At 34.1% G+C, this 22,956-nt stretch overlaps 6 protein-coding genes across 8 annotated transcripts; 2 read left to right on the top strand and 4 right to left on the bottom strand.

The window, feature by feature from the left end:
• LOC116134444 (origin of replication complex subunit 2-like) lies at window positions 1-2,883 on the top strand. The gene is made up of 6 exons (XM_031420122.1): window positions 1-200; window positions 283-389; window positions 881-1,013; window positions 1,153-1,447; window positions 2,112-2,339; window positions 2,414-2,883. Exons 1-6 carry the CDS (start codon window positions 72-74, stop codon window positions 2,611-2,613), a joined length of 1,092 nt encoding a protein of 363 aa, XP_031275982.1. The 5' UTR covers window positions 1-71; the 3' UTR covers window positions 2,614-2,883.
• A 1,500-nt stretch (window positions 2,884-4,383) lies between these two features.
• LOC116134449 lies at window positions 4,384-5,777 on the top strand. 2 transcript variants are annotated; one of them, XR_004128736.1, is made up of 3 exons: window positions 4,499-4,591; window positions 4,700-4,742; window positions 5,492-5,777. XR_004128736.1 is itself a non-coding variant. In XM_031420128.1 (2 exons), exons 1-2 carry the CDS (start codon window positions 4,471-4,473, stop codon window positions 4,744-4,746), a joined length of 168 nt encoding a protein of 55 aa, XP_031275988.1. In that variant the 5' UTR covers window positions 4,384-4,470. The 2 variants fall into 2 exon arrangements, 1 of the variants encoding a protein (XP_031275988.1); XM_031420128.1 differs by lacking the exon at window positions 5,492-5,777 and having other exon boundaries at window positions 4,384-4,591; window positions 4,700-4,746.
• A 2,275-nt stretch (window positions 5,778-8,052) lies between these two features.
• Window positions 8,053-11,914, bottom strand: LOC116134410. The gene is made up of 5 exons (XM_031420087.1): window positions 10,358-11,914; window positions 9,688-9,769; window positions 9,273-9,331; window positions 8,405-8,459; window positions 8,053-8,184 (listed from the first exon to the last, which is right to left on the bottom strand). The coding sequence occupies exons 1-5, from the start codon at window positions 11,828-11,830 to the stop codon at window positions 8,147-8,149; spliced, it is 1,707 nt and encodes a 568-aa protein (XP_031275947.1). The 5' UTR covers window positions 11,831-11,914; the 3' UTR covers window positions 8,053-8,146.
• Window positions 11,841-12,742, bottom strand: LOC116134417 (kinetochore-associated protein KNL-2 homolog). The gene is made up of 4 exons (XM_031420093.1): window positions 12,577-12,742; window positions 12,167-12,290; window positions 11,940-12,009; window positions 11,841-11,868 (listed from the first exon to the last, which is right to left on the bottom strand). The coding sequence occupies exons 1-4, from the start codon at window positions 12,709-12,711 to the stop codon at window positions 11,841-11,843; spliced, it is 357 nt and encodes a 118-aa protein (XP_031275953.1). The 5' UTR covers window positions 12,712-12,742.
• A 1,027-nt stretch (window positions 12,743-13,769) lies between these two features.
• Window positions 13,770-18,647, bottom strand: LOC116134423 (5-oxoprolinase). Its single transcript, XM_031420096.1, has 2 exons — window positions 18,481-18,647; window positions 13,770-17,818 (listed from the first exon to the last, which is right to left on the bottom strand). The coding sequence occupies exon 2, from the start codon at window positions 17,803-17,805 to the stop codon at window positions 13,999-14,001; it is 3,807 nt and encodes a 1,268-aa protein (XP_031275956.1). The 5' UTR covers window positions 17,806-17,818; window positions 18,481-18,647; the 3' UTR covers window positions 13,770-13,998.
• Window positions 18,648-20,075: 1,428 nt separating this feature from the next.
• Window positions 20,076-22,668, bottom strand: LOC116134445. Of its 2 annotated transcripts, none has more exons than XM_031420123.1 (5): window positions 22,122-22,668; window positions 21,435-21,600; window positions 21,130-21,332; window positions 20,842-21,021; window positions 20,076-20,225 (listed from the first exon to the last, which is right to left on the bottom strand). In XM_031420123.1, exons 1-5 carry the CDS (start codon window positions 22,290-22,292, stop codon window positions 20,139-20,141), a joined length of 807 nt encoding a protein of 268 aa, XP_031275983.1. In that variant the 5' UTR covers window positions 22,293-22,668; the 3' UTR covers window positions 20,076-20,138. The 2 variants fall into 2 exon arrangements, with proteins under 2 accessions (XP_031275983.1, XP_031275984.1); XM_031420124.1 differs by having other exon boundaries at window positions 20,842-21,018.
• Between the last annotated feature and the right edge of the window lie 288 nt (window positions 22,669-22,956).

The following is a 22,956-nucleotide window of genomic DNA, read 5'->3' as shown; positions in this document are numbered from 1 at the left end:
ACAAGCTCCTCTTTCGTCAGATTTCAGAGTCTCAATCAAATTCACTCTGATTTTTTCTAAATTCAAAAATAATGGAAATCGATAACGTAGAAGAGGAAGAATTCGTATTATCGAGAAACTATTTTCTTGCAAAAGACTTGGCCGCCTCAGGAAAGAAATCGACTCATAAGCTTTCAGATATTGACATTGTTGATGAACAGGTTCTTGCCTCAGTTTCCTTTCAGTATATATATTACATTTTTGGCTTTCTAATTAACATGTGATGTCTTTTTTGCTAAGTAGGAGCTAAGAGCAGCAGCTTTAGATATTGAACCCAAGCATGAGAAAGAGATTGCTTTGCTGATTAACAGTTACAAAAGTTTGTATTCTAAATGGGTTTTCGAGCTACGGTATGTGAATACTCTTTATGCAGTTAGAATAAGTCATTTTAAATGAGAAGATGTGAAAATACTGTGATTTACTTTTTGGAATACGTGAGTAGTGTTTGGGAGAGATTTTGAACTGAGATTATTTTAATGAATTCTTTTAACTCAGTGGTTGTTATAGATTTATATTTGTTATTATGTTGATCGGGTGTGTACCCATGCCCACTAATTGTGAATTCAGTGTAGGGCGTTATTATTATAGGATAGTTTCCATTAAATGCTGAAGATATGTGATGTTCAAGAGATGATTGGGTTCATCAAAGTGTGAAAATGTACTTGGATGGTTGTTGCCATTTATGTTTTTTTTCTTTTTTTCTTTTCCTTTTTGGGTAATGATAGAGAATGAAATCATGTTATAGACCATGTGAAAAATGTGAATTTGTTGCAATAATTTCAAGTTGTGGTGTTTTAAGACTGAGTTTTCGAGTCTTAATTCATATCTCTTATGGTGCTAGGTGTGGCTTTGGCCTTCTTATGTATGGATTTGGATCTAAGAAGGTGTTACTGGAAGATTTTGCTTCAACAGCTTTAAATGAATATTCTGTGGTTGTAATCAATGGCTATCTTCAGTCAGTCAACATCAAACAAGTATCATTTTCTTGGACTTTATTTGTGTTCTTGTTGCTATAGATATTCCCTATATCTGAAGATACTAAATGAACTGAAAACGTATTTCTTTATGTCAATTGTCATGTTCAGTTGCGAATCTTAACCTTTTAAAATGTAGGTTGTAATAACTTTAGCTGAAGTTCTGTGGGATCAATTGAAATCCAAACGACAGACTGCCTGCAAGAATTTACCTAAAGCTCAACAACCATTTAATTCTCGATCCATGGATGATCTTCTTGCATTTTTGGATGGGTCAAAGGTGGGGGAGAATGATTGTTTTGTGTGTGTTGTCATTCACAACATCGATGGGCCTGGGTTAAGAGACTTTGAAACTCAACAGTGTCTTGCACAAATTGCTTCCTGCACCCATATTCGCTTAATCGCCTCTATTGATCACGTGAATGCACCTCTTTGTATGTATACTTTTCTCATTTTAAATTACATATCTATAATCACTTAGATAGCTGCTATTATGATTGAATATTCTGTTTGCATTGCATTAATTAAATGTTGTTTTGAAGTCCTGTAGGTAATTTTGCAGAAATTAGACGATATTGAGTTTTATTCCTTTCATCTTTTTGTGGTCTATAAATTTTAAATTGTTTGTTTTATTTTTCTGGTTGAAGATGTTTCTTTTAGAAGGTGAAACATTTTATCTTGGTGTTTTCCTCCCTGCTTAACGAAGATACGGAAGGTTTTACCTTTTTTTTTTTTGGTACGTTTGTTTTAATGTATCTCATTTAGATAAAGAAGGTATAGACATGGTGGCTTCAGTCATTCAATTAGGTCTACATATAGAATGTATCTTATGTAAGTCCTGAACAATGTTTGAGCTTTAGATTGATGCTACCATGTCAATCTGAGCCACAGAAAGGTGCTAGTATGTTTTTCTACTGTCTATAGGTTGGAGAACAAATCTTGAGTCTTCAACTTCAGAATGTGAATACAATTATTTCAATATTATTGTCTGCAGGAGGAATGTACATTTAGCATTGTGGATTCATCATTATGAATTTTATGTTAATGCCTTGACTTTACAATTTCATCCTTGGTGGGATTTTTTTTTTTTTTTGGTAGTGTGGGACAAGAAGATGGTTCACACACAGTTCAAGTGGTGCTGGTATCATGTCCCTACGTTTGCACCATACAAATTTGAAGGGATGTTCTTCCCTTTGATTCTTGCACATGGCAGTAACGCCCAAAGTGCCAAAACAGTTGCAATAGTTTTACAAAGTTTGACGCCGAATGCTCAAAGTGTCTTCAAAATTCTTGCTGAATATCAACTGTCTCATCCTGATGAAGAAGGTAAGTATCCATTTGCCATTTGGTTTTATCTTTTCCGTTTTACTTATCATAAGCTCTTCACCTTTTACTTCCAGGCATGCCATTTGATAATCTATACACAACTGCTCGGGAGCGCTTCCTAGTGAGCAGTCAGGTTACTCTTAACTCCCATTTGACCGAATTCAAAGATCATGAGTTAGTGAAGACTAGAAGGCATTCTGATGGCCAGGATTGCTTATACATTCCTCTTGCATCCGAAGCACTTGAAAAATTGTTATCTGATATGAGTCAATAAGGCGTTTCGGCTCATTGCAGATTAGCTTGAATTTTGACAGGATTATTCACCAGTAACGCAAAGCACAGGGCTGTGATCGGAAATATTATGCAGCTCAGTTCTTTTATGGGATGGCTCAATTTAGCTGTTGCACGATGACCAAAGCCTATGGGATAGCTTCGAAATTGATTTATGCTGTTTTATACTGTGTAGTTTGCCCATTAATGAACAAATGGAAGTAAAAGATCTGTATTTTAGATCTGAGTTTTTGTTTGGGATGGCTTTTCATGTTCTTTATCAATATCAATGTCACTGCATTTGTCATCCAATTAAAATTATGTATGGATGTAAATTTGTTTAGACTTGTCATTTTTGTACTAAAGAAAGCTCTTCATTTTGCCATGTGAAATTATAGAGGCCGTCTTCTTATTTTTTAAGTATAATAATAAAGAAAAAAATAAAAGGTTTTTGAAAAATGTTAATACCCTTTTACAGCCTTCTTCTTAAAGAAAAATTGTCATATCATTTTGAGTATTTGAGTCACCATTTTAATCTATTAAACGACTTTTTCGCTTTTTTCATTTTCATATTATTGTTTTAAAAAAATAACCACTAAAAGATATATATCTAATTTAATAGCAGTATCAATTATCAAATCCGTTTTATCCTCTGAATTAGAATAAAATTTGAGAAAATAACACTGGATCTTATTCTCATTACACCGACCCGAATACCCGATCCAGTGCGACCCATAATGGGTAAGCAACATCCTCACCCGTGGAGAGTAGAAGCGTGGGTGTCCGCACCATTTATATACACGATCATGGTTATTAGTATCCTACAATATGCAATACGTATCATACGATATGATTCGATATGGATCGTCAATGATACGTATTAAATGATGTATTCTAAATCTTTCGATACATTGATATATATCCTATGATAGGATATGTATTAGTCAGTATATTTAAAAATATCGATATGACTTTATTAATTTCGGTCAAATGCTAAAAAAAATTTTGGGTTGGATTTAGGTCACCTAACTTAATTCACTAAAACCCGCCTAAATTTACTTATTTTGCATGGAGAAAGTGAAGAGGAAGATGTGTTGTCCATTTTGCATGATAATAATAACACAAGCGAAGATATAGATATTGACATTGATCTTAGAAATGATATGAATGATTGAAAAGAAATCATATAAATTCTTAATTTTGTGATTAATTTTAATTATGTAATACTATAATTTAAAGCCAATAATACCACAAATTTCGTTAATTAATCTTAGAGATGATATTATTTAATTTTTAGAAAAAAATTATTATTTTATTATTATTATTTTTTTAAAAAGGCGTATCTTATAATATGCTGCGATACGCGATATATGATTCGAAAAATTAGTCTAGCTTCATTTGCTTCAATATTATATCCCTATTCTATTCTACTATTATATCCTAAAAACCCAAAAATACATTTATTTCAATATTTTTAAAATCCTATTTTACTTTATTAATCTCACAAAACATTAATAATTACCCCTCTCATAAAGATAACCTAATTTTACTTTTTTTTTTTCAAAATATTATTTTAAAAATCATCAAATAATTATATTCTAAAAACCAAAATTGTATTTGTTTCAATATTTTCAAAATTCTATTATACTTTATTCATCTCACATAATATTAATAATTACTTTTCTCCCAAAGACAACCAAATTTTTTTTAAAAAAAAAAAAAAATATTATTGTAAAAATCATCAAATAATGAACCAATTTTTGATATACGCCGTTTAAGAACCATGTACACGATATATGGTCTCCTTAGCTAAAGCAAAAGTTTCTGAAGTAGGTTTGCATAGAATTTGAGAATCAGGAAGATGAGGAAATTCGATCCATGGCCCGTATTCTTCAAAAGAGAATGGAACAGAAACTGGCCTTTCCTGGTCGGCTTCGCCATAACCGGAGCCATCATCACCAAGTTCTCTCTTGGTCTTACTGGTAATTATTTCATTATATTCTCTTATTATTAAACACTTAATCGCTTTCTCAATCTCGTTAATCCCAAACCGATTTTCTTACTTTTTATTATTATTATCTTTTTCGAAGAGGAGGATGCGAAGAAGTCCCCCTTCGTGCAGAGGCATAAGCGGTAATTTCTTCCTTTTTTGCCCTAAGTTACCCATTTTAGATTCGTTTTCATTTTGCTTCAAGTCTACTATTTTCTTTGTTTAATTAATTTGTTTATCTCTCTTTTTAGCATTAATTAGGGTTGGTTTCAAAATAACTTTTATACTTACATTTGTATATATGCCTCTTATATGACATGATATCTATATAGTATTTATGAACACGAGTCCTAATTTTTCAGATCTTTAGGATATGTTGACCAGAAAAGAAGTCCATGATGATGGATCAAAATCCATGATAGAGTATTTTGGAATACTTTGACATGGTAGATTGATGATACTTTGTCTTTTCTGTCCTCAAAATGAATGTTGATAGTAGGTTTTATGATTTTCTTCTGTGTCTCAGTGAAATTATGGATTGGTAGCTCATTTGTCTGTGCATTCACAGGACTTTTTGTATGCGAATAGGAATGTAGGTACTAATTCAAACTAGTAGGTTTACCTATGGGATTCATTGATGCTTTCAACTATATGTGTCTCAAAGATTCAACTCTGCTGTGCCCTATATATTGGCGATCATAGAGAAATATAAGCGTGTATGGTGTTTATCTTTGATGAACTTATGTCTGTCGATTGAATTCTCGGTTACTAAATATAAAATATTTATCCTTAAATTTGTTAATAAGTTGTTCTGTAAACTGTATTCAGTCAGTCATGTTTAAAGATTTTATTAATTATTCATTATCTTTATGAAGTCTTTGATATTTTGCAGGTGATTAAGTGTGTGTGAAGGACAGAGATCATCAGTATTCACTTTCTATCTAAGTTTGTTTTCATTTCATATTATTCAATAATAATGGGATGGTTCGAACATTTGATTGAATCCTTTTTCTCAGACATTCTTTCCCCCAGTTGGGTGCTATAGTTTCTTTACTAGCTTGTGGATTTTACTTGTTATGTTAAATTGTTGGATCTGTTTAACGGCATTTTTGGGAGATTTTAACCCCAGTTTGACTCAATTTGATCCTGTCTTTAAATATTGAGTTGTTTGTGTATTACTGAAATCTGGGTTGTTTGTATCGCTGAAATTTACGTAGCTTATGAAGTTTTGAAGTGGGAGTTATGCCAATGTTGAAGAATGAATAGCTATAGTGGATCATCACTTCCTATTTCATGTCATTTGAAACAGGTCTTCTAGTTAAATAACACCTTTTACACTCAGTAGAGGACCACTGGAATACAATGGAAACTGAACTTGACCTTTTAAGTTTCCAAAAAAAGTATTTTGTGCTGTTTATCGAAGACCTAAATCGAGAATGACATTCATTTTGAAAAAAAGATCTTGCTACTTATAGGTTTAACTGCATTTGTTTGAGTGAAGGAATAAAATTTAGTTGACATGAAGGACTATAATTATTTCAGCTCTAGATTAATTTGGAGGGCTATGCATCGTTGCAATTGGTAGAACTAGCTTGTGATGCTCTTATTCAGCGTGTTTGCCTTCTACCATGGAACAGGAATTATAATTCACTGAAATTATATTGTATTTTGATCATCATTCATCGAACTTGTTACCTTTGAATCATTTAAGGGTGTGTTTTGTTTGGGTAATTCTTCGGTACTGAGTTAACGTCATCTTATATTATTTAGGGGGTTTTTGTTTGAACTTCTACCAACTTATAAATTCTAAAATCAAGTTGATACATTTGATCATAACTTTTTTGGGTTTAAGTTGAGCTTATAAGTAAAAAAAGGTAAGTCTAGGAATCTTTTTTTTTTTTTTTTTTTTTTTTTTTTTAAAAGTGCACTTTGTTTATAAGTTATTTTGATCAAATATATTACTACCTTACCCTTATTTAATATTATTCAATTCAGATATAAATTGGTTATTTTGATTGAAATTTTTTTTTTTAATATAATTATAATTCACTATATTTGTTCATTAGTTTATTTTATATAAATAATCTAAAAATTATTCATATTAATTTTTAATAAAATATTTGTCTATAAAGTATTTGTTTATTTAATTTTAAAATTAAATTATATTGTAATATGATTGAAATATATTTTGATAATACTATAATAAAAAATTGAGTTAATATAATTTGTTATTTGATAAAATAATATAGTATCTTTTTTAGTCATTTTAAATTTTTAATAATAAAATATATTTATTAGTTACATTTTATCAAACACGTTAATTATTTATCAGATATTTATAATTTTAACCAAATATTTATCAAATACTTATAATTTTAATCAAACATATAACTGTTTAAATTTCAAATGCTTATAAACTCAAATTACCTCATAAACATCAACCACTTCTAAGCCAATTTTCATAAATTCAACCAAACATACTCTTAGATCACTATGTTTAGTTATCAAATAATATAAAATTTCGATAATCTTTGAAAACTAATAATAATTACGATTGGTTATATAGGTATTAATCTGATTATCTTCATTTTCTTAGGTATTTTAAGATTATTTGATAATCTTAATTTTGTTACAATTTTACCCTCAACTATTAAAATTTTTAGATAATAATGCTCTTGTTTTGAAATTAATTTACATGAACCTATCATTACAATTTTACCCCGAATTAATTAAGTTTTTGGACAATATTACCCTTGTAATTTAAAACAAATTATAGGCCACCTAAGACCATCGTTGCTCGCCAACCACCACCGTCGATCATTGACCAACCATCAACGACTACAGTCGGAGGTCGCCGGAATGGCACACGATCGACTAAATCTAACTGTACAACCAGATCCATGGTGCACAACCACAGATTTGGCCATTAATGACCATTGATCTAGCCAGAAACAATTATATCGGCGTACAGTCAGCTAGATCCAGTCGATCGTGTGCCGTTACGACAACTGTCGATGGCCGCCGACAATGGCTTGGGGTAGGTGGGGATGATTTTATTAAAAATTAAACTTTTATATGACTTAGGTGTTTTAGCAAAATCTCAAATGTTAGAGTTAAAAGAAATGATTAAAAAAATAATATTATATTAATATTTAAGAAAAGAGCAATTTACTAATCTATATAACATATTCACCAATTTATTTCAACTTAACCAAACGCATTTCTCTACACATTTTCAATAATTTTCTAGGTAATATATCTTTCCATTAATATAATATTTTTTTTTATTAATATAACATTCTCAGTAATACAACATTCTCTAAATCGAAAGCACTCTAAGAGTAAACTAAGTGAAAGATTAAACTAACAACTGTATTTCCTAATCTGCTTTAATAATTACAACTTCAAACAAAAATCCAAATTTCCAAGTACTATACATCAAAGCAGTGTTTGTTTATGTTGTCGTTGCCAATCTAAAGTAAGCCCTATATTCAGCTTTCTGTAGTTTTAAAAGTTTGGTGAAAGCTCCCATTGAGACTCCGTTTGTTCAGTGCCTCCGTTTGACCCGAGGCTCAGATTTACTCCCTAGAGACAATGAGCCACTCAAATAACTTTCTTTTTAAAAAGAAAAATTACAAATTTAAACTAAATTTCTACCCACCCTAGTGTGAGGGGATTCAATCTCGAGATGCAACCAATAGGTGTAGATAGCACTCACCATACCGTTAACAATTGCATTATATGATTCAAGATAACTATCTAAGTATCTAACTGAAGCAATTAAAAAGGGTAGAGTAAGACAAACCTTTGTATGGTTTGACATCATCTACAGCTTCTTGAATTCCAGTGATTTTACGATCCTGAAAACAGAAAATTTTCATATATTCATATTCTCACAAAACAAAACAGAATAATATAATGAGGGATTACCAACGTAGTCAGGAAAACAAATTAGATCAGAATGCATTAAGCAAGTCAAATGCTCACATCTAAATGGATAACTATATAAGGGATATGCATACGAACATAATTAGAAGTAAATTTTAATTTTTATGAGATAACTGTGCCTATGTAATGTTAGTTTCCTAGTCTTCACAAAGCTGTTAAGTAAAGACAGGAGTAAGGAATTGAGTTGCAAGTACACACCGACATTAAGAAAGACAAGACTCATTAGAGAGTTGCATCATCCAATGTAGAAGGTTAAGGGCTTCATTTTGTAATCAAGAGTGTTCTGAAGGCAAGAATGTCAACAACCTCCATCCAAGTTTACTAGACACTACACATGAGAGTATGATTTTAGATGCATGAATGTGCGAGTATATTTCTGGTGAATGTTGTTTTGCGATGATGGAAATGCATCTGTACAATACTTCTACATAGATTTTCTCATTTTCGTTTATATCAGTCTCATGATCACTCGATTTTAAAAAGCATAGTCATGATTTTTTCTTCCACAAACTGAAGCCATAACTCTTCACAAGTCTTTTAACAAGTTAAAGAATGTTGGAAACTGAAGAATACACCATCCCTGTAAATGCATTACTTTTGAAGTCTCCTTAAAATGTTGAAATTTTTAAAGATGAAAATCTTTCTAGGAAGGTAAGAATATCAGAACCATACAGCAATTAAAGTTTAAGACTGGCAACATTAAAATGCCAGAAAAAATCACAAACCGCATCATAAACTGCAACTTGATTGCGCCAAAAATGTAGGGAAGGTAGAAGTAGTCTTCCTGCAAATTTGCAAAACAGTTAACAATTAAAAAATGGGATTGATCAGATATCCCAAAAAAAAGATCCCCACATTATTGTTTTCCTCTAAATATTGGGAAAAATCAGCATTCTAATAAAAGAATAAGTAAAGAAGTTTTGCGTCAAAAACAATAATAAGAGATGTAATATCGAAGAAAGTATTCAGATTAGTAAACTTAGACACCTATGGAAAATGTCCCATAGTTTACTCTTTAAGATTTTTGTTCTTGCCAATACATTTTCGTAACATATTGGATGTATCAGCTGTTAGCTGAATAAAGAGTAGAACACTGAAAAAAAACCAAGAATTAACCAGAAGTTAAAAAAGAAAACGTACCTGATCTGGATCGTTTGAGACTCAAAGATTCTGGTGAAATAATAGATATTTTCTCTTTTCTTTCCTGAGTAAGAGGACTTGCCTATATAGATAGAATATTTTTCAATTAAAAGGGGAAAAGGAAAAAAATGAGAGTCAACAAACATGTAATATACACAAGATACACTAATATGATCCCAGGAATATAAAAAATAGATGACATGAACCATCAAATGAGTCTAGTGACATACAGATGATGATCAATTTAGTCATATACCAGAGCAAATCAAATCCAAATGAAAATATATACACCAAAAGTTTTCAATATGGTTAGATAATGGCACATTCTTTGTTACTTTTGATTAATGTTATTAGAATTCACATGCTAACACTGCCCTGGTGTCCACTATTTGCCCTTGACAACATTGTAAAGTGAATATTAACAATAACAGTATTTCGAATGAAATTAATCATAAGTCAATATACAGCCCTTCACTGAAAGAAATAGCATCAGGCCAAATCTTTAAAACAAACAATTATTATTTCCAAAGCTCACAGTCAATTACCATGCTGGCCTTTTTCAATTGAAAAAAGAGAAAAAAAGGGCATGTCATTCGTTTAAATGCTCATGGTAAATATTAAAAGGGAATTGACAGTAGTATGTGTTTCTGACCCTTGATCAATAACTTACATGTGCATCAAAATTAATTTTCCTCTGAGCTTTCTTCCCAAATGAGCCAAGTTGTTTAGCACTTCTTTCTTTCTCACCAACTGCAGTTTGTAAGTCACTTTGACAATTTCCCTCACCTGACCCACTGGGGCGCTGGGTGGCTTTCTTCCCAGATGAGCCAAGTTGTTTAGCCCTTCTTTCTTTCTCACCAACTGCAGTTTGTAAGTCATTTTGACAATTTCCCTCACCTGGCCCACTGGGGCGCTGGGTGAAGTTATTCAAGTTCTTCCTTGGTGTCCCATTTTGGGATATTTTTCTACGGTCTTGTCTTTTCTTTGAGTTATCTTTTACCAAAGTATCATAAGTTGGTTCTTCATGCCCATCATCAGTCAGATTGAATACATTCATGCGTTCTGAAATATCATTTTGAACAGTGTTGCTCTTCCGGTCTGAGATCACTGAGACTGAATTCATCTCATTTCTTCTAGCTTTCAACCCATTGACAACTGTTTTTCTTTCCTTCACTTTGCCTTTTGAATTTTCAAGCAAATTTCTAATCATTCTGCTTAAAGATTGGCTTCGAATTGCCTCAAGTGTATCTGTTTTCCTTCCAGAGTGATTGGTTCCCTGTGATGAACACCTCTTCAAATTTTCTCCTTCTGAAAGTTCAGAGTACTCAGACATCAACTCTTTGCTTTTATGCTTATCAGAACAATTAACCCCAGAGTGCTCTTTCTGATTGCTTTTCAGATTTCTCAAACTACTTATACCCTTTCCACCTCCAGAATTACTTGGAGTTAATTTTATAGCATTTGTATCCACCCGCAATGGAGTGCTATTCACATTCATAGCTGAATGCACAACAGGAAAATTTGTGGTATCATTAATATAATTACCCAAAACTTCTGGAACATTTGGGTGCCCATCAATAGGAGATGTAGACAAAAAGTCTTTATGCATAGCTTCAAGACCAGAACTCGCAAAATTTAAACATTCAACTCCACTTGATTTTTCACCAGCACATCTAAAAATAGCCTCAGTGTCTTGGGGCAAGCAAGCTGTAAAGCCATCTTTTTTTCCATAATTCAACCCATCCTTATTTTTATCTCTTTCTTTCTGCATTTCTGAAGTCTTTGGGTTACTAGAGATCGTCATCCACTCCACACCTGAATTTCCTCTGGACAGAGCTGGGTCCAAGTGGGACAAATTAAGATTGTCAGAATCGTTAGGTACTGGAGATTTTCCCAGTGCATAATTCATAACGGTAATAGATTCTAAATGTGACGGCTCTTCAGTCCTTGAATCCCTAACTGTTCCTTTGTTACATTTCCTATTGCTTTCTGAATTCGCCACCCTCTCAGAAGATTCTGTCACATGATGGCTTGAAGGTGCTCCTGGCACTGCTAAATCATACTCAAGTGAACTAACAGTGTTTACAAAACAAAAAACCAACGGTGGAAGGTTATCTGAGGTATAATTCTTTGCATTATCCATGTTATTATGCTCAGTGGTAAGGTTGGTTGAGTAAAGACCTTTTGAGCCATTGGTAGTAATCCTCCCAGACACATTTTCAGAACAATCATGTATATTTTCAAGATTATGCTTTTTTTTGTCATTTTCCTTGTATTTACTTGGGGTTGTGTTCAACCCAGAATTTGCCAAACCTGCAACAGCTGCAACTTTGCAACACACGAAGAGGAGGGTAAAATCAGAAAAATGTAGCGTAAATAACTGAATTTCAAGAATTATGAGGCATGGAAAAGAAAAATCCACATTCGAGAACCCAAACATGGTTTGAATAAAATTGCACTTCATAAAATATACGCATACATTCCAAAACTGTTGCTGATTTGTTAACATCAGAGCATGTTGCTGAACCAGTTCCAGCCGTAAACTCTTTTCCCAATAACTTTTCCCAATTAGTAGGAAAGCCAAACACGAAATGGCTAAAAACCTGTTCAGATATACAAGTAAAACGTGAGCTTCAATTTTATGAATTTCAGAAAATGGAATTGTTCATTAGCATATGATGCTGATCTTTCCACAATAAACACCATGTGCAACTATATAAGTATTTATTGGTCCACATGCTTCTAATCAATGAGTACACAAACAAGAGGTATGCTACATCAACTCATTAACCTATTTAAAAAAATTTACTAAATAGACCATAATATTAGCTGGTTTGTAAGCTTCATTTTGACTAATAACTCATGCACAGAAAAAAAAAAATCATTTACCTCAGAGGAAAATCCATTTTCAATTGTGCGCGATTTGTTTATGAAACCTTTAAGGACAATGCAGATTCCATCAGCTGTCTCAAGAGTGAAAACATCGAATCTCTTAACAATTGGTGCAGAAGTAAATACACGCATTGCTTGCAGCCTATGTAAGAAATGCAAATAAAATTAAATAGGAGCGGAGAATATGAAAATATAAAATTATAACGTAATTGTGATATGAGAAAATTTAATTACTCGCATAAAACAACTATTTCAATTACTCCAGCAAGAATGATTATTTTCTTTTTTGTTTTGAAATACCTAAGTCGTACAAAATAATAAAAGAACTTTACCAAAATAACACAGAAATGACACGGCAGGGGCAAAAAGGAATAAAAAAACAGAGTGAGAAACTATACCTCTGGATGTGAATCCAGCAACAGCAACTCTGTTGCCCTGAAAGTCCTTCTCGCTTTAATCAACCACCAATCAAACAAGCATACCTTTTGAAAAAACCAAAAGAAGAACAAATCAGTGAAAAAGAAAGCAAATAATGAAGAGGATTTTGTGGCCATGAAGCAGAGAAAACACTTAACTGTTCTTTGAAAATAGATGAAGAGTCATCATAGTCGTCAGTGTTGCTGTGTTGCGAGCTCGTGGAGGCAGGTTAGAAGCTGTAGGTGGTGATAAGATTTTGTTTAGTATAGAAGCGCTCATCAGTTCAATTTTCTTGCTTCTTTTTTTTTTTTTTTTTTGAACTGAGAACTGAAGAAGGAAACACGAAATTCTAGGGCTTTTATAGATGTAATCACATGAGCGGGAACGGGGAAAAATCACGTCATCATCTTCACGTAACACGTAGATCTTATTTTAAAACACACGTGTCATTTAATTTGAGTATTGCATTTTCGGTTATTTAAAGAGAATTTTTTTTTGGAAAATATGGATAACAGCTCACTGTTCATTAAAGGACGCCATAAGAAAATTTAAAGTTGAGATTCAAATAAAATCTGCTGATAACTTATACAGATACTTAATATTTATATAAAGAAGTTTTCATATTAATTTATAAAGATCATACTTGAATGTTATAATTAATGTGAAAACGTCTTCATTAAACGTTTTAATGGGTAATTGGCGTTATATACATCACAAAGTTGAATTCAATAACATATGTTGAATCATCGGGGTTCAGTTGGGGATTGGTCAATTGAATTTGATGGACTGATTCTCTTAAGAGTTCAGATTTTGAATAGCCATATATCGTCACTGCTAAGGATTCTCAACTCTGGGGAGAGTCCATTACCAAGCATGAGTAACTTCTTTATTGAATTAGATGACATCGTCTTTCTTGTACATTTTATACTTAGAAATCTGCTCAATACAAACGCAAATTCAAACAACCATCAGACCCACCATGCAATATGCTATTTAAATGAATCAAAGAGGGGAACCCCATCCGCCACCACCAGGAGTTAAAATTTGAAGAATTTCTCCGGCATTTACCTCAACTGTGTTTTTACCTCCAAGGTAGACTCTCCGTTTGTCTTTTGTAATAAGATAATTAGCCCCACGAGCTCCATCTTTTCCTCCTTTCAAACCTCTTGGTGCATGAACACGCCTCTCTGAAAGAATGCTCACCACTACTGGGCGCCTGAACTCTATCTCCCTCACGAGCCCGTTGCCTCCTCTATGAAGTCCAGCACCCCCACTGTTTTCTCTCAGTTCAAATTTATGCAAAAGAACCGGATATCTTTGTTCGAATATCTCAGGATCAGTCATTCGAGTGTTGGTCATATGGCATTGAACTCCACTTGTCCCATCCCATAAAGGACCGGCGCCACTTCCACCTCCGATTGTTTCATAATAACCAAAAGTATTATCTCCAAAAGTGAGATTATTCATACAACCCTGGGAACAAGCACAAGCCTGAAACGCAGTGATTACGACATCAGTTATTCTCTGAGATGTAAGAACGTTACCTCCAACGACTGCAGCCTTATCACTTGGAGAAAGAAATGAGCCCGAAGGGATGTGGATTTTGACTGGAGCCAGACAACCCTGATTGAGAGGAATATCAACATCCACTAAACATCGTAGGCAGTATATGACTGCAGCAGCCGTTACTGCTTCTGGCGCATTCCAATTCCCATAAACTTCTGAGCTGGTCCCACTAAAATCAAAAAATGCTTCCCCTTTATCAGAGTCAATTGTCAGTTTCAAATGAATGATAGACCCATCATCCATGTAGTCCTCTTCTTCTATGGTTATAGAATTTCTCCCTTCAAGCTGAGCAGACTGAGATGATACTTTGGTGGCAACTGATTTCAGCATCTCTCTCACAGCTTCTTCGGCATTAAGCTGCACATACGTCATGTAAGCCTGAACAGTCTTCAAACCATATTGCTCAATAAGCTCTTTAATAAGGGAAATTCCTCTCTGGTTAGCAGCTACTTGCGCTCGAAGATCTGATAAATTATCTTGAAGCCGGCGTGTCCCTGGAATTTTATGAGCCTCGTCATTACAAGGAAATTGGAGAAGCTGGGTAATTCCTTCTTCCTGAAAAACTCCCTTCTCCACAAGCTTAAATGCTTTTATAGCCGCTCCTTCTTCCCATATGGACTTTGAAAAAGGGGGCATACTTCCAGGAGTAATACCCCCAATCTCTGCATGGTGCCCTCTACTTGCCACAAAAAATACTAGTTCACCGTGATCAAAAACAGGTGTAATAACAGTTATATCAGGAAGGTGGCTACCTCCAGCACATGGATGATTTGTGACCAAAACATCACCTTCATTCAAATTATCACCCCAATACTTTAGCTGCCAACATACTGTACTGGACATAGCTCCCAGGTGTACAGGGACATGAGGGGCATTGGCAACTAGTCCACCATCAGGGCCAAACAGAGCACAAGAGAAATCCAATCGTTCCTTGATATTTGTTGATATGGAAGTTCTTTGAAGCGTTCGTCCCATCTGCTCAGCTATACCCATAAATCTGTGATTGAAGATTGAAAGCTGCACAACATCTGCAACCTCTTCTGCCACTTTCACTGGGCTTGAAGCAGACTCGATTTCAATTTTGATGTTGCCATATTTAGTAATAATAGCTTGGCAGTTGGGTTCTACAATCACAGTACTATTGCCATTCATGATAATGGCAGGGCCTGGAAAGGAATGCCCATACCCTAGATTCTCAAGCTTGTATAGAGGAGTATCGTGCCATCCATTTCCAAAGTAAACTTTGTAGAGGCCTTCAACTTTAGGGGTACCAGAAGCAGCTTTTAGGGCCTGTGGCTTCAATATATTTGTAACTCCTATACCTCGAACTCTGACATCACAAATAAGGATATTCCTATTCTGTAGTTTAAATCCATACTCCTGCTGGAATAATTTCACAAATTCCACAGCGTAGTCACACCGCAAACCAGCTTCAGTTATTAGTTTCTTTACCATGATGGCTGTATCTGTACCTTCATACCTCAAATTTAAATATGTCTCTGTTCTAACATTTTCCTCTTTGAATCCTTGCTCTTGTAGCTTCTGCTTTACTTGCTTCAATAATAAGTCTTCCCTACGGGAGGCTTCCAGAACAGATTCAGTACCATAAACAGCGGAATATGGCTCCTGTGACTCTTCAACAACATCTGCCAATCCCATCCCATATGCACTTAAGATCCCACAGAACCTGTGAATGAGCACTTCTTTCATACCCAATGACCTAGCAATTGCACAAGCATGTTGTGGTCCAGCACCTCCAAAGCATCCAAGAGCATGGTTCCTCGTTTCATGGCCTTTCATTTCAGTTAACTGCCGTATTGGACGGCACATTGTCTCATTAGCAACACTGACAAAACCCAGTGCAATCTCCTCCATCGTCATATCTTTTACAGATGGATCCTGGCACTTCCTATAGGAATTTATTTCCCTTGCAAGCTCCTGAAATTTTTCTCTTGTTGTATTGATATCTAAAGGCTGATCTTCATTGGCGCCAAAGATGGAAGGAAAATAATTAGGAATAACAAATCCCAGAATCAAGTTTGCATCCGTAACTGCCAATTCCCCTCCTTTCCTGTAACAGACAGGACCTGGGTGTGCACCGACTGATTCTGGTCCCACACGGAAAGCCCCAAATTGGAACTTCAACTTTGATCCACCACCGGCAGCAACAGTATTTATGTCTAGTTGAGGTGCTTGTATTATGGCACCAGCAATCTGGGTTTCTAGGACTTGCTCATAACTTCCAGCATATCGGCTCACATCTGTAGATGTTCCACCCATGTCAAACCCAATGAGGGGCTTCTCCGTTTCAAGTTGAAAGAGTGTCTGTGAATAACCAACAACTCCACCAGCAGGACCTGACAATACTGCTTTGTGCCCTGAAAATCTACTTTCTGGTGCAAGTCCTCCATCTGATTGCATAAACAAAACATTCACCTTTCCCAGTCCTTCGTCAAATTTGGATATGAAACCAGATAAATAATCTTTAATGACTGGGGTCAGGTATGCATCCACACTGGCAGTCAGACCCCGAGGAACAGCACGAACCATGGGAGTCAAAGCTGAAGATAAGGACACATGTCTGAAGCCCAAGCTCACAGCTAATTTCTCCACAGCCATTTCATGTTGTGGATAGGTATAGGAATGCATTAACACAACAGCCAAACAGCTAATCCCTTTCTCCAATAAGCCTTTCAATAAAGGCTTCAAAGCTTTTTCATTGAGTGGTTTCACAACCTTTACTAGATCCCCTGATACTCCTTGTACTAATGATGCAGAAGAATCTTGATTATCTGTCTCCTTTTCAAGAACAAGCTCGACTCTTTCATCAACCTCTATAACCTCTTCATAAAGATTTGATGGTTTTGATACTGTAAGATCAAATATATTAGGGCGAGCCTGGTTACCAATCTGCAGCAGATCCTTAAAGCCTTGCGTCACACACAAAGCAATCCTTTCTCCCTTTCTCTCTAAAAGTGCATTTGTTGCCACAGTGGTACCCATTCTTATCCACTCTATCTTATCTGTGGGGATTTTGGTTGTTCGAGGAATCTTCTCCCCTATATATTCTTCAAGGATCCTCCGAATGCCCTCAACTGGAGCATCATCATAGTTTGCTGGGTCAACAGACAAAAGCTTCAAAACTCGACCATCAGACTGACCCGGGATTTCGGCATAAACATCAGTGAATGTTCCCCCTCTGTCAATACAAAACCTAAGCTTCTCTTCCCTGAGACTCCCCATTTTATGCTCAAACCTAAAAAGTCAGATAACCAGGAGGTCAAAACCTGAAATTCAATTAACAAACAGAATAATACAAAAGAAATACTGCAAACAATGCAACATTCATATTGAATATAAGTACATCATGTGAGACAAATCCAAGTTAAAGTTCTAATTTTTTGGGCAGATTCAGACTTTGCTTTCAATGTCCCAATTCTGAGGAATTCCTACAACTAGCTTTCATTAATTAGTGATTTATTCACTTGGAAATGTAAACCAAATTCAATAATAATCAAAAGGATTAAATAACAAATTTGAACTTTAAGCCTCCAGTTCAAACTCCCTGTTAAGTGTATGTAAAGTTCTTTCCAAATTCAAAACCAATTGTTATAACTAGCACCCGCTTCATTTGGGTCAAAAAAAATCCAAAAAGCACATGCAAATCAAACTAAGATGGCGTCCACCTTAAAAAAAAAAAAAAAAACATGATGTTGCAGACGATGACTTTCAAATAAACCAACCCACTGATAGTAAAAATATGAAGTTTATTCCAATTTTTTTTTATAGTCGATGAGATAAACAAGGAAAATTTATTTTAAAATAATAATAATAATAATAATAATAATCGCTAGAGATTACCGTTTTGCATAATATGTTATCATAATAGTTAGTAACTAGAGAAAGCTTTAACCTTACCTTGGCAAAGATGAGCAGTGAGAGACAAGCGAGCAGTTGATCGAGCGTAGGCTGCTGCTAATGTTATATAATAGAGAATTAGAGATGGGCTGAAATGATAAAACGGTAATAACTAGTTGTGTTACTTGTTTCCTGAAAATTCGTAGGGACGACAAAGCTGATCTCCTTTGATTTACTTTGGGGGTTTTAAATTTTTTAATATTATTGGCATGTCCAGGTACATACCAGATGAGCTTATACTTGTCTCTGCTGGAGCGATTGACACGTGAGACAGAACAAATTATTATTTATCACACTTGATGACGCGATTATGTTGGATAAAGACTACGTTAATTTTATCTATAATTTTTCTTCTTAGTTTATAAATTATAATTTACATCAATCTATCCTTTTATATAAAGCGCCATAATAATACTTTTCCAATTTTTATTTTTTTTTATGACTAAGATGTTAGGTTAAATTACGCGTAACTTAACTAATCTTCTAAGACCCTATAATTATTGATTGGAAAAAAATTCTAGTGACTTATCTCTATTAACAATAGGGGAGAGATTCAAACTCATAACCTCTTGAATAATATACTCAAAAGTCTCTATCAAACTATTCGACCATCCAAAGATAGTTTAAATCTAGTTTTCATGTCGAAATACTTTTCTAAATTTATATTTTCAAATTTATTGTTTAAGTTTTTTTCTTAATGAAGTATCTTCTGTATTTTATTTTATTTTGTTATTTTTACGATAATTCTGTACATGTTATCAAAATGCTTTATAAAATGATCCTAAAATACACCCTTGTGTTTATAGTAGTTTTTTTTTTTTTCTTTTGTTTGGCGCAGATCTGAAGAAGAAATCATTGTAGAAGGTTATGCCATAGAAGTAACTTTCTGATCACAACGATTGCTGCTCCACTGATGCCGTAAAAGTATTATCCAGCATAGCATTTTTAATAGTACTCTTTATAGCATTTTTAATAGGATTCTTTATTTTAAAGAATATATTTTATACAAATAAAAAAAAATTTGTTTAATTTTTAAATATAAACCAATAAACTTTTTAAATTTTTGGTGCAAGAACATATATTTTTTTTAAAAAACCTTAATAAGAAAAATAAATCATAAATAAAATACATAAAAACTTACAATTTATTATTAAAAATTAGGATAGAGTTAAATTTGTAGAGAGTCAATCTCACTCTTTAATTTATATTTAAAAAATAAAGAGTCTTTTAAACTCTTGTTTCTATAGATAAACTTTTTATAATAAAAAATTTAGGCCATATAAATAATCATTTGAAAATACTCATGCGGGGCTAAAATTTACAATGGTTAGATTGTAAAACATTGGGGGGCTGGGACATTCTGAATTCTAATTTTTATTAAAAAGAGCATGCAACAAACACTAATGGTGACTTGAAGCTGGAATTTTCACACAAACTGCGGCCAAAGTGTAATTGGCTTGAATCATACACATAGCTGATCATTTTAGTACAACTGTGTAGAAATCTTAATATTGCTCGTTTACCTCTTGCTGATGTAAAACTTAAAAAAAAAAAAAAAAAAAAAAAAAATAGAAGCAGAAGAAAGTAAGAGAGAGGGAGAGTGAGAGTAAATCACGTATTTGGAATCACTAAATTTGAAGACGATTCACATAAGAACCTTAAAATATATCTGGGTGATATTGCCCTGGAATAGAGCTACTTTCTTGTGCTCTCCGAAGATGGACCTTTAAGGCGTAGTTAGTCATCTGCACCAAAAAGATACAAAGTCATTTCTTGAAATCAACCAAGAGCAATTATCAATCTTTAATATAATATACATTATCAAATTCAAGCCATTCTAATTGACGATTCTTCACACTACTGTTTAAAGTATCTATATTCTATAATTCAGGATTCTGATTTTCCCCATGACATTGTTTGATCTCAACTGAAGTAAAAAAAAAAAAAAAAAAAAAAAATAAGACAGAGCTTCCAAAGCAACAATTGCTGCCATGTTCTTAGATGCCAATCAGAATTGACCAGTAAAATAGATCAATTTGGTCCTGTTCTGAATTCCTCTGACCAAATTCCTCACACACAATAGAACATTTTCAAAAAAAATTGAACATTCATCAGCCCACATGCATGGCCACCTCTCTACATACATTACCAACTAGGAGATTATTGCATGATTCAAGGCATAACAAAGAATGTGTCTTGACAAAGAATAACAAATTCTATAACGGTTCCAGTGAATTCCCTAGCCAGAAGCATTGGGGGTCAAGCTAAAAAGACTATCAAGGTTATACCATTTTGACATCTCTTCTGATAACCTTAAACATGTGAGGAAGGTATTAGAACTCTAAATGTAAGAAAGGTTACCTCTAAATTCCGAACTTGTTCTTGGTACTGGCTTATCACAAGCTTTAAATGTTGCACTTCCTTGTCCTTCTCCTCCTGCTCTAAATGGCGTTCGTGCTGAATAGCAACTGCTCTCTTTAGAATCTGGTTGTCATTCAACAAGCTCTGCAGATGCTCCTTTAGAGATGCATGCTCATGCTGCTATATCCATAAAGATACGAGAACAGAATCATCAGCACGGGAAAATACAAAACTCTAATTTTCTTTACCTCACACAATGATTACAAGAAAGAGTAAATGCCTGATTACCTCCTTCGATGTCTTTGAATTGGCAGTTATACTTCTCTCAAAAGCCTCCAAAATCCTGGCAGCACGTCCGCTAGCATCATCAGGATCAGTTGCATTCATCATCTCATGCACAAACAAATCCACCCACTTGGAACCGTCCATTATATTTTCACCAACAAAACCCGTATTTATATTTCCAACATTCTCTTCTGACATTTGACTACCTAATTTTGCAGATTCAAAAATAAATAAATCAAAGGAAGATAAAGCAGGCATTCAAATGAAAACACTAACAAGGGAAACAAGAGTATTAACAAGCAACTTACTTGTAGCCCCACTCTCACCAGGAACAGCAGCACAATTCCCAATTGTTGTTGAATCAAGTCCCTGTGATTTAGTTCTTTCACTAAAGTCACCAAAAGAAAGTGCACGTAAACTCACAATTGCATCTTCAATCTTATTGTCATGATCCCTGAGAACAGATTTTACCAACTAAATTGAAAAAAAAAAAAAAAAAGGAAATTCATCAAACCCTCGAAGTTCAAACGGACCAACAAAGCGACATTATACCATCACTCTGTATAACATAATAAGCAAAGAAAATTAAATTCACATTCACCCCTTTCACAAGCCAAAGTCTAGATCATCAAATTCTGTCTCCTTTGTTTTTCTAATAGAATATTAAAGATGTTAAACCACAAAACACGGAAAAAAATTCAGCAAACTGGACTATAGTTCATTAATTAGCTACATTATTTATGAACAATTTCAAGAAAAAAGCAAGAACTGGCAAGATTTAATATCAACAAAAGTTAAGCAAGATACGAAATGAACAATTGGTATAATGCTTAATCCACACAAAATCAACCGATAATGTGACTCCCTAAATTATAAAAATTACGCGAATTATATGTATTTTAGTCCAAACTATCATGTCAAAATGAATTATATTAATAATTACTTCAAATTAACAAACAATGCATAACAAAGAAAATTAACCATTAAGAACGAACCTCAGGATCCAAGTCAGGAAACATTTGAAGCAAGGCCGAAACCGGGTCCTCGGATCCTGATCGGATGGGAGATCCGTAACTAGAACACCTGGATCTCTTGGCCGACGTGGGAGACGAAGATCCGAAGATTTCTTCGAACCCCACCCGTTTCCCACAAACCCCTGCAGACATCGCCAACTAAAACCCTAGGGTTTTTTTCCCCCAAACCCAACCCCCCCTCCCCCCTTAAAAAATATTAAAGAAAAACCCAGTTCGATCTGAAGAAAATGGAATCAAGAAATCAGGATTGAAGTATTTCTTTACTTTAATTCAACGTTCTATTTTTGTTTTTCTGGGACATTTACGAATTTCCTCTGTTTTGTTTTGTTTTTGGTTATGGCAAAGGCAAATAAACCCTAGGGGAATAGATAAAGAAGAGAATAGTAAAAAAGAAAAGTGGGGTTTTGTTTAATAAGTTTTTGTTTGGAATCTGAGATTTTTCCACCATGCAAGCTAAGTTTACTTACAGTAACGGTAGATGCAAGAAAAGCACTTCTCTCAATAAACAATATAAGGCAGTCGGGTTGCTTTCAAGTTTTATTCAGCGTATCTCGGCGGTCTATCAAATGGCTATCAGTTCATAAAAAATGTGAATGTCAAATTAAAGATGGTGGAAAGTGGGGCATGGAATGGACGGCTGTAATCAATCATCTTATGATATCTAACCATAGATTTTATTTCTGAAAAGAAGGAGCCAGGGACAAATGGGCAATCATGTGTTTGATCTTTGTGATTGTGTTAAAGGAGCAAAAGGACTTTTCTCAACCACGCTTATGGACAATTTTTTACTTAGAAA

This window comes from Pistacia vera, unplaced genomic scaffold (genome assembly GCF_008641045.1).
Source record: "Pistacia vera cultivar Batoury unplaced genomic scaffold, PisVer_v2 Contig288, whole genome shotgun sequence".
NCBI lineage: Eukaryota > Viridiplantae > Streptophyta > Magnoliopsida > Sapindales > Anacardiaceae > Pistacia > Pistacia vera.
This window is presented reverse-complemented; position numbering and strand designations above follow the sequence as displayed.

What these genes read in the sequence shown, in the direction of transcription:
- LOC116134410 (XM_031420087.1), bottom strand. Translation starts at nt 11,830, where the DNA reads ATGGATAATGCAAAGAATTATACCTCAGATAACCTTCCACCGTTGGTT. An exon ending in AAATTAATTTTGATGCACAT is followed by an intron (nt 9,770 to 10,357) that starts GTAAGTTATTGA and finishes CTATCTATATAG; the next exon opens with GCAAGTCCTCTTACTCAGGA. An exon ending in AAGTTGCAGTTTATGATGCG is followed by an intron (nt 8,460 to 9,272) that starts GTTTGTGATTTT and finishes TTCTGTTTTCAG; the next exon opens with GATCGTAAAATCACTGGAAT.
- LOC116134444 (XM_031420122.1), top strand. Translation starts at nt 72, where the DNA reads ATGGAAATCGATAACGTAGAAGAGGAAGAATTCGTATTATCGAGAAAC. An exon ending in AGTCAGTCAACATCAAACAA is followed by an intron (nt 1,014 to 1,152) that starts GTATCATTTTCT and finishes TTTAAAATGTAG; the next exon opens with GTTGTAATAACTTTAGCTGA. An exon ending in TCACGTGAATGCACCTCTTT is followed by an intron (nt 1,448 to 2,111) that starts GTATGTATACTT and finishes TTTTTTTGGTAG; the next exon opens with TGTGGGACAAGAAGATGGTT.
- LOC116134449 (XM_031420128.1), top strand. Translation starts at nt 4,471, where the DNA reads ATGAGGAAATTCGATCCATGGCCCGTATTCTTCAAAAGAGAATGGAAC. An exon ending in GTTCTCTCTTGGTCTTACTG is followed by an intron (nt 4,592 to 4,699) that starts GTAATTATTTCA and finishes TCTTTTTCGAAG; the next exon opens with AGGAGGATGCGAAGAAGTCC.
- LOC116134423 (XM_031420096.1), bottom strand. Translation starts at nt 17,805, where the DNA reads ATGGGGAGTCTCAGGGAAGAGAAGCTTAGGTTTTGTATTGACAGAGGG.
- LOC116134417 (XM_031420093.1), bottom strand. Translation starts at nt 12,711, where the DNA reads ATGCGTGTATTTACTTCTGCACCAATTGTTAAGAGATTCGATGTTTTC. An exon ending in AAAATGGATTTTCCTCTGAG is followed by an intron (nt 12,291 to 12,576) that starts GTAAATGATTTT and finishes ATATCTGAACAG; the next exon opens with GTTTTTAGCCATTTCGTGTT. An exon ending in AAGGAAAATGACAAAAAAAA is followed by an intron (nt 11,869 to 11,939) that starts GCATAATCTTGA and finishes ATGGCTCAAAAG; the next exon opens with GTCTTTACTCAACCAACCTT.
- LOC116134445 (XM_031420123.1), bottom strand. Translation starts at nt 22,292, where the DNA reads ATGTCTGCAGGGGTTTGTGGGAAACGGGTGGGGTTCGAAGAAATCTTC. An exon ending in TGGTGAGAGTGGGGCTACAA is followed by an intron (nt 21,333 to 21,434) that starts GTAAGTTGCTTG and finishes CTGCAAAATTAG; the next exon opens with GTAGTCAAATGTCAGAAGAG. An exon ending in AACAAGTTCGGAATTTAGAG is followed by an intron (nt 20,226 to 20,841) that starts GTAACCTTTCTT and finishes TTTTTGGTGCAG; the next exon opens with ATGACTAACTACGCCTTAAA.